Genomic DNA, 14,996 nt, shown 5'->3' with positions numbered 1-14,996 from the left:
CTGTAAGTTTACATAATTTAATTTTAAACAGTGGTGATGTTTAAGCACCAGCTCTCAAAGTTTCTGGAAATCCTGACATGTGGGTCTCGCCACTAATACCACTATTAGGAAACATCTAGAATGGCCCCCATAAAACTGCTTCTGTTTTAGCAGAAGCAACCTTGAGAAAATGACTTAGAGATGAAGGGAATTTTTCTTTTTTCGTTCACCCTATTCTATATTAATTAATTGAAATGTAGAAATATGTCTTATTCTTTGGGGGGCTACCCCTCAAGCAATGTTTAGGGGATTGGGGGGTCAATCCTGACGACAGTTAGGGAACTGGGCTGGAGAATGTAATGCTAGTATCCGAGGATGTGGCACTCTCAGGTGCAGCGGTGTCAAAACCTACCAGGACCGTCTAGAAGGTGCTTAGAGGCCCCCAGAGTTACACCTAGCAGTGCTCGGGGTGCTGTGAGGTGCCAGAGATTGAAGAGGCACAAAGCATGTGCCCCCCCAGCCCCTGTGTTACTCTTATGATAGTCATTTTTAAGCCTTAAGACGTCAAATTATCACTGTCACTGTTATCACTGTCATCCCGTTGCTCATCGATTTGTTCGAGCAGGCACCAGTAACGTCTCTCATTGAGAGACTTTTTGTTACTGTTCTTGGCATATCCAATACGCACGGGTAGGAGATGCCAAATTAGAAAGACAATTTAAGCACTGTGTAAAAAAAGAGGGGAAATGAAAATCTTCCTCATGGGACACAGTTAATGTGTCACAGGTATGGATTGTGTCTTTGGGTGCCAGATTCCTGGGTTCCTCCAACCAAAGCTTGGAAGCAACCCCCCCAAGTACTTGGCTAAGACTAGCCCCATAGCACTCCAGGGTGTGGTCTCCAAACCAAAACATTTTTTTAAATTTTTAATAAAATATTTGATTTTGTGTATATATTGGCACCCAAACAATAAAAAAGATTCATCCACAGGGAGCCATAGTGTGGATTATTTTGAAATGAAAATACACCTTCTAGATTGTTTGCATATTTGATCCATGTAAATTTGACTCTGTATTCCAAAGTTTCAATAGAACCATTTTGAAAGGTCAATTTTTTGATCCTCCCAAATGAGAAAAGGAGAAATATTTTATCGTTTGTGATTATGAATCAGAGAGTGGGTCTGTCGGGGTTGTGTCCCCACTGAATTCCCTGGCTTTTTCCTGGTCTTGAAAATAACTCTGGGGTTGAGTCATGGGCCAGGTATGCAGCTATGTTAGCACTGGCCTCAAGCTGAAGATAGGATAGGCACAATGGTTATGAGCAAACAGGAGTATTGGGGTGAAGACATTTTTCCAGGTAGAAAATGGAAGTGGGCCAGACATCTCTTTTATAATTCTTGTGCTAATGTCGGAAAGGTATGTTTGACCAGTAGAACAGGTGATGTTTGTTTAAGGCTTGCTGAAACTCAGTCACCTGACCCAAGGCTGACTGGCAATCCTGAAGCTCCTTAGCTTATTTCTTAGCAGGTTTCTTGTCCAGGTACAGTTGCAGAGTGACTGGGGCAGGCTCCACTATCATTCCAGTTGCACTGAGGTTTTCTTTTTAATGCCCCAATCCCCTATCAGGAACCTGAGCGGAGTCGTCCCTTCTGGCCCCCAGCAAAACAAACCTTTGCTGTAGGCAGGGAGCACTTAATGACAAGCAATTTCTCAGGCACCTCGTGGGAACTAAATAACATTCAGAGTTGATCACGATTAGCTTTAAAGATCTAGTTTGAACTTAAGGGGAATGTAATTCACATGCATGTATCTGTTTTCTTCTTTAAAATCACAGCCATAACCTGTGAGAATGTTGGTTGCCAACAAACCCTAAGCTGACTCTTAAAGATGAAAAGATTTGTGATAACCTGGCCACTTTGTTGTATTTTACTTTTTGACCACACCTGGCGATGCCCAAGGGTTAGTCCGGGCTCTACACTCAGGAATGACTCCTGGAGGGCTTAGAGGACCTATGGGACATTGGGGATCAAACCTGGGTTGCCGCATGCAAGCAAGCGCCCTAAGTGCTGTACTATTGCTCCGGCCCCAACATCAACATGACCACTTTATTAGCTGCTCTTATTTTTTTTTTTGCTTTTTTTGGGTCATACCCGGCGATGCACAGGGGTTACTCCTGCCTCATGCACTCAGGAATTACTCCTGGCGGTGCTAGGGGAACCATATGGGATGCTGGGATTCAAACCCGGGTCGGCCGCGTGCAAGGCAAACGCCCTACCCGCTGTGCTATCACTTCAGCCCCTAGCTGCTCTTATTTTTAATTTTATTGTTGGCATAAACATTTTTGAAATTGTATCCATTAGTTGATACAAGAAGGTTGAACACACACGTATTAAGACACATTTGAATGTTACCATTAGAAATTTGCCTTTTTTGCTGACATCATCGAAATATTTGAGGGGCTGGAGCGAAAGAACAGCAGGTAGGGTGTTTTCCTTGCACATGGCTGACCCAGGTTCGATCCCCGACATCCCATATGGTCCCCCAGCACTGCCAGGAGTAATTCCTGAGTGCAGAGCCAGGAGTAACCTGAGCACTGCTGGGTGTGACCCAAAAAGCAAAAAGAAAGAAAGAAAGAATTGATCAATTCAGGAATCCGCAATAAATGCCAAAACCGTTTGGTGAAACTTTGTCGAAGAACAAGAAACTTGTGGTTCAAATTCTCTCCCCACAGGTTTCTTACAAAGGAGGGAAACCAATAGTTTTACACTGAGAAACTGGTGTCAAGCATATAAACAAGGTATGAAATCATCAAAAGGGTATGAGACAAATTGCCATTAGGTGCCTCCTAGATGATCCCTACAAAAAATGATGATTGTGACCCAGCAAAAACATTCAGCAAATTCAAAGTGAGGGGCTTCTAAAAACCAACTGGACCATATTCTGAAAATATGTGTCTCGAAAGAAAAAAAAAACAGTGGAAGGATCATTTGTCTTTCATCTGAATGAATGACAAATCACAACTAATGTGTCACGTGAAACCTAGATTGAATCCCCAGTGAAGACGAAGAAAATTACTATTAGTAGTACAATGGACAAAATGTCAACGAAGCGGCTGGAGAGATACTATAGGGTTAAGGCACATAGCATGCATACAGCAACCTTGGTTTAAATCCCAGGCATCAAATATGGTTTCCTGAGTACCATCAGGGATCACATCTGAGAACAGAGCCAGGAATAACCCCTAAGCACCACTGGGTTTAGTTCCAAAACAAAGAAAAAAATTTTTTTCTTTCTGGGTCACACCTGGCAATGTTCAGGGGTTACTCCTGGCTCTGCACTCAGGAATTACTCCTGGCCGTGCTCTCGGGACCCTATGGGATCTGGGAGTCGAACCCAAGTCGGCTGTGTGCAAAGCAAATGCCCTTCCTGCTGGACTATTGATCTAGCCCGGACAAAGAAAATTTAAAATGTAGACTTTATATTAATGTTCACGTCCTCCATCCCCCCACCCCCCGTTTGACCGTTGTTTGTAGTTCGGGAACCCACAAGGAGTTGTACTAGACCTGATTATAGATGTGATTATCATCGGAGTCCCTCTGAGATCCCAGGAGCCCATATTCCTTTCCTTCTGCCCTTGCAGCAGGCCATGCTTCCCCTCCCTGACATGGCAGATCAGAAACATCAAAATCCACAGATGTTACGGGGCTGGAGTGATAGCACAGTGGGTAGGGCGTTTGCCTTGCACGCGGCCGACCTGGGTTCGATTCCCAGCATTCCATATGGTCCCCTGAGCACCGCCAGGAGTAATTCCTGAGTGCAGAGCCAGGAGTGACCCTGTGCATTGCTGGGTGTGACCCAGAAGCAAAAAAAAATCCACAGATGTTAGGAGAAGCATTCAAGGTTGCCCAGCTACTAGGGAGCTGATGAGGAACAATGACAAGTTTGTTTGGGGACAGTGTGCAAAGTTGGGTCATTTTGTGTATTGTCGCTCGGGAGTCCCAAGGAAGGAATGGAAAACATCAGCTCTGGGAAGGGCTTACAGTGAGGGCGGTGTGGGGAGCAGAGCATGAGGCGTCTGATTCATGTGAAGTCATTGATTAGGACGGGCAGCTCGATTGGGAAAGGACGAGGCAGGAGCTTTCGGAATGATGTCCTTGGATATCTGTATCAGTAACTGACTCACCCTGAGATAAACGGTTTATATCACAGGCCAATAAGTGCCAAAGGGACACACACACACACACACACACACACACACACACACACACACACACCCCAATAACTGAAAGGAAGTTTGATTAAACAATGCTTCCCCATAGCAAATGAGAAAGTCTGGTCATTCTTCTTCTGTTTCTTTTTACTAATTTGTTTTGATTTGTTGTTTTGTTCTGTTTAGTGCTGGCAAGAATCACTAAATTGATTTCATGACACCGAGGGGACATGGCCTGTGGTTTAGAAACCGTGCTCTGAGGTGGGGCAGAGAGACTAGAATGGCGGCCCCCGCTCTCTAACTGAAAGGCCTCGCCCTCTGTCTACTGTTCTGATCCAAGCCAGGGCCCCTCCTGGCTTTTGTTCACCTGACCTTCTGACCTGGAGTCCAAAAGAGGGCCCAACCTAATTAGCTAGAATAGAAAGCATAGCAGCAGGGAACCAATTACGACTAGTTTGGTCAAGTCAGTTGCCTAAGAAAATATAAAGATGGAGTCTGGAGAGATAGTCCAGTGGATATGGTACTTGCTTTGCATGAGGCCGATGTTCGTTCCATCCCAGGCATCCCATACGGTCCCCTGAACCCACAAAGAGTGCTTCCTGAATGCAGAGTCAGGCGTAACCCCTGAACACTATTGAGTGTGGCCCAAAAATTAGAAAAGGAAAGAAAATCTGAAGGTGCAGAGACATCAGTACACAAAGGTACTGGGTTCTAGGAGAGGGAGAGGGAGAAAAGAGATTATCCTTGTTCCAAAGGAAAATGGTGGGAAGTATGGAACACCCTTCTCTGGGGCAGATGGACCTGACCTGAGGTCTGGGTTCGATGCAGTTGATTCGGGCCAGGGATGGGAGTCAGTGGTAGAACACATGCCTCAGATGTATGAGGCCCTGCAGATGATGCCTGGTACCATCAAACAAAGACAAAAATCAAAAAATCAAAAACTAGATTCAATTGACTACGTCTTGCTAACCTAGAAACTCTATTGTTTGAATCTAGGGCTGAAGAGTTAAATAGATGTCCCTTTTAGTATTCATCTGTCCTGTTGAGAAACCCCACTTCGCTTTCCAGAAAAGCAGCCCTGATTAAATGAAGTTTCACATATTTATTGTCATTGTGTTTGTTTGGGGTGCATGTCTGCCTTCGCGCATCTGTTACAACATGGAGCTTTAAAGGGCGAGTAGTCGGTGGAATCTTAGAGGATTGCATTCAGTGTATAAAATTTGGACGTATGAGTTCATGGAACTCTCAACTTTCTGGATTAAGTTAGGGTTATATGTTTCAGTCCTTTCTTCCAATAATATAATGTATTTTCTTTTTATTTCCTTCTTAATTTGAGGCACTGATATCTCCAGCTACAGACAGCAGTATATGTACTTATTTTTTCAGGTGGTATTCTTTTCACTTGCATAGAGGACCTCTCAACTCATTGGCCAGGACGATGGGTTTTTCCATGCATATTGTTATTCATCTCTGTAATCACAGTAAACATAACTCATCATAAACCGTTGCTATTTCTTCCATCCTGTGCCTCTATATCTCCACTCACAGAGCTTATACGTTTTCCACATACATCCTTATATCATGGAATCATTTTCTGATTGATATGAGAAACTGCAATGATCCCTTTCTCTTCCCACAAAGCCCTTGTTTAGTAAAATGGCTCTGCCCACAGTGCTCTTCACCAGTTTGCCCCTCCAACCATCTGCAAGGCGTTGCCTGTACGAGGAAAGCAATTGATCGCAATTTGGATCAGGTTCAATGGCAGCCCCGAAAAAGCTCTATGTCAATTCTGCAGAATCTGTGAATGGAAACTTACTTGGAAAAGGAATCTTTACAGATGTCGTGAAGGATGTCGTGACCATCCTGGATCGCCCCAGTGGGCCCTGAACCCAATGACAAGTGCCGTTATGAAGAGGAGAAAATGCGAGGCAAAGAAGAAATCCATGTGACAATAAGGGCAGACAATGAAGTGATGTTGTCACACACCAAGAAGTCCTGGAGCCGCCGGAAGCTAGAAGATGCAGGGAAGTATTTGTCCCTAGAAACTTTGGAAGGAGTGTGCCCAGTTAACACCTTAACATTGGCCTTATGGCCTCTCTATGAGAAACAGAAGTTGTGTTGTTTAAGTCATTGAATTTGTGGTAATTTGTTACAGACTGCGGCTTCTGGAAATAAATACCTGGTGGAAGGCCAACTTTGAATGTGCAAATCCTAATGTAAAGCACTGCAAACCTCAGAGATTCCCCAGGAAGATAGGTCATTTAAACCATTTCAAATATGTTATCACTCTATCTAGAGCATATGAAAACTGGGAGTAGGAGCATGCGAGGGCGGTGGCTCAGGTGACTTAAAGTGGTGCATGTGTAAGGCCCTGGATTTGATCCCTAGCATTGCCTGGCTCCCAAGGGCCACTAGGAGTAGCTTCACCAGCACCCCGGGAGGTGGCCCTACCACAAATAGCAAAATTGATACCAAATGAACATAGGAAGTCTTTCGAATGCAGAAGTGTTACAGCCTGTCCTACTGAAATGTGGACTAAAAAATCAATAAAAGTATGATATGTTACCTTCTCTAACTAGATTAATATAAAACTGATAGTCTTTTTTGACAACAAGTACAGACAACTCTTTCTTTGCCCTGCCCTCCATGGAACTACATTTCTGAGCAAGAAGAGTCTACAAGCTGGCTCATGTGGACTAAGTGATTTTACTTCTGATATTGCCATGTTACCTGAGTCATTTTCAAGCTTCTTAGTCAGACCCAGGGGCCCTTCATAGTCTGGTTCCAGCTTATCTCCCAGCCTGTCTATCGCTGGGAAGAAACAGCAGTGAGGTCATAATGGTCGTAGACCTACAGGGATACTCATGCTGTCTGTGGCTGTTCATTCACCAGGCTTTGCCTCTCATCCATCCTGGGTCTGACTCACCTTCCTGCTCCCGGAAACTGGAACAGAGCAGGACCATCAGGGGGTGCTTAATAAATTTCAATAAATAAATAATGAGGGGCTGGAGCGATAGCAGAGCAGGTAGGGCATTTGCCTTGCATGCAGCCGAACTAAGTTCGATTCCCAGCATCCCATAGGGTCCCCTGAGCACTGCCAGGAGTGATTCCTTTTTTTTTTGTATTTTTTGCTTTTTTGGTCACACCCAGCGATGCACAGGGGTTACTCCTGGCTCTGCACTCAGGAATTACCCCTTGCGGTGCTCAGGGGACCCTATGGGATGCTGGGAATTGAACCAGGGTCGGCCATGTGCAAGGCATACGCCCTACCCGCTGTGCTATTGCTCCAGCCCCAGGAGTGATTCTTGAGTGCAAAGCCAGAAGTAACTCCTGAGCATCGCCGAGTGGTTACCCAAAAAGCAAAATAAATAAATAAACAAACAAACAAACAAATAATGAGTCTCTCCAGCCTCCACTCAAACCATCACCTGTGAAATACTAACTGGCACCCAATACATATTTGATCTTTGAAAAACCAAGCTCCAGGCTTTATTTGAATTTCTGTTCATGTCCTCCCTCTTTTGTGAGCTTTCTCTGAGCTTTCCAAAATATATTTAATCTTCAGACATATTTTGGTTTCCAGACTGGGAAAACTGTCACCGAGTCCCCATGTCGTGAAGGGGTATCAGTCCATGCCAGAGCCCGGTGCGGTAATGAGGAAAGGGATAATTTCCTGCGGTTTCCACGAGGAGACAGCAATAGCTCTAGCTGCTGCGAATAGATCCTCACCCAACTCAGCCTTTTCTGTCTAGGCCCCAAGCCGTGGACGCTCGTAAACAGCCGTGACCCATGACTCACTGGGCGCTGTCCTCCACTGGGGGTCACTGCCTTTTATTCTCTCACCTTTCTCCAAACTCCAGCGATCATATCTGCTCTGGGCAGCCTTGCAGTGAGTCAAATCTGAGAAGGAAGACAGGAAACCTGAGGCGTTTGCAGTAAGCAGCGTTTCTCTGGACGCTCTGCACCTAAATCCTGAAATTCAAGAGAAAGAAGGAGAGTTTTTTTAAATATCCATCCAGCCCATTCCTAAATCTGGGGCATTCATCATGAAGGATTGTCAAAAGATAACAGGCAAGACTTTTTCTGCCCAGGCTCTCTGTGCTGATCAAATATTTGATTGTGATGCCGACAATCTGGTTGTTTCCATCAAATTTCATTCGTCATTGAGTTCCGGGAGGGATCTAAATGGAATCTTCATAGATATATTTGTGAAAATAATCCACGCAACAGCAAAGAACCTATCTTAACACATCCCACAATTCCCAGGCTCCATCATTTACCTTCAAAACTAGAAGATTAATTTATTTTTTTGCATTCTCTAATCAGATCTAAATGAGAAAGGCTGTCTTTAGCCAAAGGACCACTCTCAAGGGCAGGAATAGCATCTTTTTTTTTTTTTGCTTTTTGGGTCACACCCAGCGATGCACAGGGCTTACTCCTGGCTCATGCACTCAGGAATCACTCCTGGCAGTGCTCAGGGGACCCTATGGGATGCTGGGAATCGAACCCGGGTCTTCCGCATACAAGGCAAATGCCCTACCCGCTGTGCTATCGCTCCAGTCCCAGGAATAGCATCTATATGACTGCACTGGGGTAACACTGACTGGGCAATCCGTGAATGTTCGGGGAATGAACTGATGACCTACTCACCGCTCTGCTGTAAGTCGTTTTGGCCCTACGTGTGGACTCAAAATCAGCCCAACGGCAAATTAGCTCATTAATTTTATATATATGTACACAGATTTAATATTGTGCGGTGCGGTGTGGCACTCACATATTCAAAGGTAACCTTAATATTAGCACATTAAGTGAAGTTTCCATAATTCACAGGGGGAAAAACTCAGCATATGTTAAAGGCCAGATATGTGCTCATGATTATGTGAGGCATGTTAGACCTGGAAGGAGAAGATCAACATAGGCTTGAACAGACTACTCCACAGGAGTCTTGGACTGCCAAGAGTTGGCTTGGTACTGGCAGGACACTGTGACCAGGACACTGAGTGTCTGGACAAGGACACTGAGTATCTGGACAGCAAAAAGCAGGCAGGTAAATACAGGCCTTAGAAATCTCTGTTCCGGGGCTGGAGCGATAGCACAGCGGGGAGGGCGCTTGCCTTGCACGCGGCCAACCCGGTTTGATTCCCAGCATCCCATAGGGTCCCCCGAGCACCGCCTGGAGTGATTCCTGAGCGCGTGAGCCTGGAGTAACCCCGGTTGTGCATCATCGGGTGTGACCCAAAAAAGCAAAATTAAAAAAAGAGAAACTTCCGTTCTTCAGGGTGTGCTCCAATGGCACATCTGTATCTAAAATTTGACTTGTTCCACGCAAAGAAAATCTAGCTGAACCTTGGGCTGGTGTGTTTCACTCTCTTTGATTGTAACGTGAGCCTCTCTGGAAAGTGAGCAACTGGAGGGAGGGAGGTGTGGCGGGCGGGGTATTTTGCTTCTCTCGGGGCCAGAAGGAAGGCGAACTGGGGCAAATCAAGCGTTAAGTGCTTCAGGGTCATCGCACAATGTTTCCATTGACACACGGCAACTCCGGCTGCCCAGTTGGTGTTTTTGTTTTGTGGCTACGTTATTGTTTCTCAGATGCACTGTTCTTTCTGGGGGCTGCTGCGAGGGGCGGCGGGGGGGACGGAGGGGGGAGAACTGACCCGGTTCGTTCAGAAACAATACCAATACGAGTCCTCTTAAGTGCGTGCCTGGATGTGTGCGAGGTTTCCTGGGGGTGGGGAGGGGGAAATAGATCGGGGGGGGGGTGCGTTTAAAGCAGACGGGATCTCCGCCACAGGGCGTGGGGGTGGGTGCGGGGACGATGCGGGGTGGGAGGCTGGAAGCAGCCCGCGGAGTGCCAGCCGCCGCCTCCGCGCTGCTCCGACGCGGCTCCCGAGAAAACAGCCGCTTCCACGTTGCGGCCGCTGGGAAACGTGACTGCAGGGGAGAAACGGTGGAGATTTCAAAGTGAAGAGGTGCTGCGTTTGCTTGCGTCCCCCGTGTCTGCAGTCTGCAAGCGGCTGAAACGAAACCCGGTGACCTTCAGCTCTAGCGCCCTCCGCCAGCCCCCCCCCACCACGTACACCGGCGGGCTCGCCGGGAGGGGGGGGTTAGAAGGGCCTAGAACAATCCCTGTTCTCCCTCTCAGCCTCAGATCCCATCAAGCCTGTTCCTAATGCGCCCAGCTCCTCAAAGGCAGCCGCTGAGAAACCCCCAGGCTGAGTCCTTAATGCCCCCACCCCCTGCTGCGAAGATTCTCTCTAGGGGAGGAAAAAAATACATTCCCCCCCTTCAAGCAATAAAGCCTCTCCTAGCCTACCCCCCAGCCAGGAGCAGTGCAGTTGACACCTCGCTGGGAGCAGAGGGTGCTGAAACGTCCAGCCCACTCACCCAGCAAGCCAGGGTTGGAAACTGGCGTTTCTCGGGGGGCAGGGTGGGGTTTCTGCCTTACTTTTGTCCTCAGAAGAGAAAGGTCACATGTACCATCCCTTGATTCCACAAACTGCCTTTCCCCCCTTTCGCATTCACTTTATTTTGAAGCTGGATCCATTTCTTCAGTGACTCTGATTCCATCTCGCATTGTTCGAGAAAAGGCTCGCCGCGCCGGCCTTCATGCGCTAGGGTATTTTCCCTGCGCCCACACCCTTCCTTGCAGACAGGAAAAGCCACGCGGGGCAGGAGGGCCTGGTTCGGGCCGCGGAGGCCTTGGGGAGCGCTGAGCCCCCGGCCTGGGGTCCCTGTCATCATCTGGTCTCAGGGCCCGCCCGCCCCTGGGGCGGCTGCGGGCTGCCTGATGCTCTCGTTGATTATAAACCACAGGTGAATGGTTTCCTGTGCATTTCTCAAAATAAGTCTTGAGCAAAGGAAATGAAATGAACCAGTCTACTAATGATCAACAATTTGTCCTCCTCCCGCAGGACAGCTTATCAACTTCTTGAATTTTCATTTTGCATTGTAAATCTTAATCAAGCTAAGGGGCCCTTTCTGTTCTGAGATTGGTATTTGAAACTTTTGCACCGTTGTGCGGCGGGCGGTATCTCAATGACATTCTTCCCAGTTAAAACTGCCTGTTCTCCTTTCCCCAGGTGACCTTGAAGAGACTTGGCTCTATGCACCCCTTATCACAGGGTCTTGAAAGAACGGGCTAGGGGGGGCTCCCAAGGCCCTTTGAGTCAACTACCCCCTCTTTTGGATTTAATATCCGCTTCTGAGCAGCCCTTTTCCAGCCCTAAATAAATTCAAGTTCTTTAAATTTACTTCGTAACTGCGAAGCTTTACTAACTGTGATTTTGTAAATTGTAAAATTTTTCAAGTAGAAAAATTCAGCCATCTTCATGTTGGCAGATCATTTCATCTGTGTAGGCCTACCCAAGCTTATTTGCATTTCACCACTAGTTTCTGTGAACCATCCCATGCAGAGTAGGAAATGCACCTATAGTTTATAATTTACTGTGCCCCCCCACCCTGTCTTTTTATCTCCATGCCCCAAAGGGGTTATTCCCCTCCCCCCCAGGGTCTTATTTGCAGAAGGTACTACCAGACCAGTCACCAATCAGGTTTTAAAACTTTATTTGCATATTAAAAAAATTGTGCATTCCAATATAATTAAACCATTAAACAAAAAAAAATGGCACTCAGGTTCAACTTTTTTTTTAACAGCTTGCAGGACACTTCGAACCAACCAGGTGTAGCCCAGCGAGTCCCGCCCAGCTATTCCTTCCCCCGACATACATGCAAGTTCGTTCCCTTCCAACCAAACAGATGGGGGAGGCAAGGCGCCTCTTGTTGTCAGTAGTTCTCAAATCTTAAATGTGAAATGGGGCAGCACAGTCATTTAACTCTTAAACTTTATCCGACCTCGTTGCATCTTAACCAAGTTAAACAGCTAAAAGTAAAATAAGAAGGCAATGCTCGTGGAATGTACAGTGCATTTCGGCGGCGGCCGCGCTTTACGATTCGCCAGCTTGCTTCTCCTGTTCGATTGCTGTGGAGACACAAAAAGATGGAGCTGGTGAGTGGTGAGGAGTCCACGTAACCCAGAGCGAGCTCACACCGCTACCCCCTCTAAAGCCTTCCCATGATAGGCATTCTCATCACGAAACCCTGACGCTCAACAGATGCAAACGTCGGCGCCGTTATCTGAAATATATTACACATTCCATTATGAAATCACCAAGACCCGGTGGCGGCTGCCAAAAAACCATCTTGAATTATATTTCCAGGCAATGTTCATCCCGAACCGCTGGGACTCCTCCCCCGCACTCCCCTGAGACTCCCCCCCCCACTCCCCAAATTCTTCTCCCGGCCCCTCCCCGTCCAACCACCCCTCCCTCCCCACCCTGCGTTTTGTCCGCCCGGGAGGTGGGGGGGGGGGCGATGCTTACTTTCTTTAGAAGGCAGCGGGTTCTTCTCTTGCGTTTCAGTCTTCTTCAACTTGGACTTATCGAATTTCTCAATCTCCGCCATATCGGGCTTGTCAGACATGGTTGCAGAGAGGCTGCAGGTAGAGCAGAAGGAGGAGTGAGGAAAGAGCCTCCCACCCGCCTTCCTCGGCCTCAGACACCGCTTTTTTTCCCTCCCATCTCCTGATGCGAACCACACCTCAGCCTCCTTCCGCTTCCCCCCCCCCCAAGAAAAAGCTTCCTCCTTTGCAGATCACACTCCCCCCACCCCCGATCCCGCCGTATTTTGCAAGGCCATCCAGCTGGGCACAGCCCTGGGTGGCGGCCGGGTCGCCCACCGCGCACGCCTAACGGGAAACGCCTAAAACCCGAATGGAGCTGGGGTCGGGGAAGAGCGAAGCCCTTTCAAGGGCAGTGCAGCTCCTGCTGGGGTGGGGGCCGTGTGGCCAGCACGCGCCGCCCGTTCCTACCCTTCCTATCGAGCTCCCCCCACCCCGACGGGCGGAAAACGTGTGGCTGCCCTCGGCGGCTCACAAAGACGCAGCAGCTGCCGGCGCCGCCGACCACCGCCCTAGCCCGCTCCCTCGCTCGCGCCACAATGCGTGCAGGGCGCGCCCCGACACCCCCCCCAGCCCCGTCTGCGCTACGATCAGCCTGGCAGCCCCTGCGCACCTCCCCGCGAGCCGCGCATCTGGGCGCGTCTCACCTCACCGCGGGCCCCCGAAACCGTCAGGCTCGAGGGAGGGGGAAAAAAAGAAACAGCCTTGGGGTGCCCGTGGGTGCAAAACAGAACAAAGGATCTCTCTTGCCCAGCCCTCCCGGCATCGCCGCCGGGGATGCGCCCGACCCCGTTTCACCGTTTCGGCTGCAGAGCTGCAAAACGCTCCACGCGCCACCACCACGGAACGCGGAACGCTCGTCACGGCGCGAAGGGCGAAGCCCCGCGCTCCCGCCCGTTACACAGCCCGTGGGGGTAAACGCCCTCGCGCATCTCTCGGGGAAGGGCGAGAGGAGCGAGCAGCGGCCGGGGAGGGGAGGCGCGGGGGGCTCACCCGAGCAGGCACGACGACGGGAGCGAAGTAGAAGCCGAGCAGCGACCACCAGCGAGTGCCGGGCGGGGCGCGGCGCCGCCCTTATATCCGCGCCGAGATGCAAATGCGGTGACGTCACCCGCCGCCCGGTTAACTCCTTCGCGGGCGGTCCCGCAGCGGCGCCCGGGGAGGGAGGGGGGGGCCCTGCGGGCGGTTCCGCGCCCCACCCCCACCCCGCGTTCACCTTTGCGCCCGAGCCCTGCCGCGAAGGTCGCGGAAAAAACCCGAAAGCCCTGAGCCCCCGGCCCTCCCCTGGCGCGCTGGCTCTCCCCGGGAGGGCGATCGCACCCCGATCGCTTCTCGTCCTCGCGGGCGCGCACCCGCTTCGGGGTACTGCCCCGAGTGAGTGTCGTTCCTCCAGCCCGGGTGGCACCCAGGGGCGCCGGCCTGCCTCCACTGCGACACGGGCTTTGTGCGATGCCCGTCGCCCCCGGCCGGCGCCGCGTGCCTCGCCTCGCCCGTTGCAGGGGTTCGATTCCCGTGACTCAGCTCTCGGGCCGGCGCAGGGCATCGCCCCACCCGGCCCTCTTTGTCTGCGCCTGGCTCGCGGGGTGGGCGCTCAAGCGCCCTTGATTGCGCCCCAAACTTCAGTTCCATCCCTGGAACAGCGTTTATTCGCCGCCTGCATTTCTACCGGCACACCACCCAGCCGAGCCAGGCGTTGCATTTGCTGGGCAAGGGGGGCCTCGCAGCTGGGGCGTTGGTCGGGAACCCAACGCCTCCCTCTTGAGACAAGTCAAGTTCAAGCTCTGCTCCTGACTTGCTGCCTGCCAATGAGGAAGTTCTCGGACGGGGCCCCTTTCTGATTTTCCTAAATTGTAAAAGAGATTGCTGAGCCGCCGGCCCGGTGGCATGCCTCGGACCCCTTGGAGGGAAGCGTTTTCACCGGCCCTTGGGCCCCGGCGGGGTGGGGAGGTGTAAGGGGAGAGGAGCTGTTTCCAAAATGGCACCTGCTCAGAGGACGGTCACCATCTCGCTGCGGAAAAAGGTGGCAGACCCCCCCCACGCCCCCAAAGCCTGGCGCCTGCCAGTGGCCAGGGCAAGGGAACGACCCGAGCAGGCCGGCAGGCCCAAGCCGTGAATCTGACTCGGTGGCCCTCCCTTTCTGCCCCCGGGGGGGGGTCTGTCTCCAGAACCCCCTTCTCATGAGCCCCCTGCCAAGCCGCTGCAGGAGCCTCCAACTTCCCCATTTCTTTATGGAGGGAAGTTCCTCCTTGCTGAGGAGGAAGGGGGGTGGAGGGGGGGGCAGGTGACTGTCTGGTTCCCAGAGCCCGGGCCCTGCGGGGTGGCTGTCCCCACACTCTCCAACCCGAAGCGGCAG

At 50.3% G+C, this 14,996-nt stretch overlaps 1 protein-coding gene across 1 annotated transcript; it reads right to left on the bottom strand.

The window, feature by feature from the left end:
• Positions 1 to 11,734: 11,734 nt before the first annotated feature.
• On the bottom strand, positions 11,735 to 13,785 carry TMSB4X (thymosin beta 4 X-linked). The gene is made up of 3 exons (XM_004612187.2): positions 13,637 to 13,785; positions 12,567 to 12,679; positions 11,735 to 12,166 (listed from the first exon to the last, which is right to left on the bottom strand). Exons 2-3 carry the CDS (start codon positions 12,664 to 12,666, stop codon positions 12,132 to 12,134), a joined length of 135 nt encoding a protein of 44 aa, XP_004612244.1. The 5' UTR covers positions 12,667 to 12,679; positions 13,637 to 13,785; the 3' UTR covers positions 11,735 to 12,131.
• Positions 13,786 to 14,996: the final 1,211 nt, after the last annotated feature.

The sequence above is a fragment of the Sorex araneus genome, chromosome X (assembly GCF_027595985.1).
Source record: "Sorex araneus isolate mSorAra2 chromosome X, mSorAra2.pri, whole genome shotgun sequence".
NCBI lineage: Eukaryota > Metazoa > Chordata > Mammalia > Eulipotyphla > Soricidae > Sorex > Sorex araneus.
The sequence above is the reverse complement of the archived record's forward strand: the minus strand, read 5'-3'. Positions and strand labels throughout refer to the sequence as shown.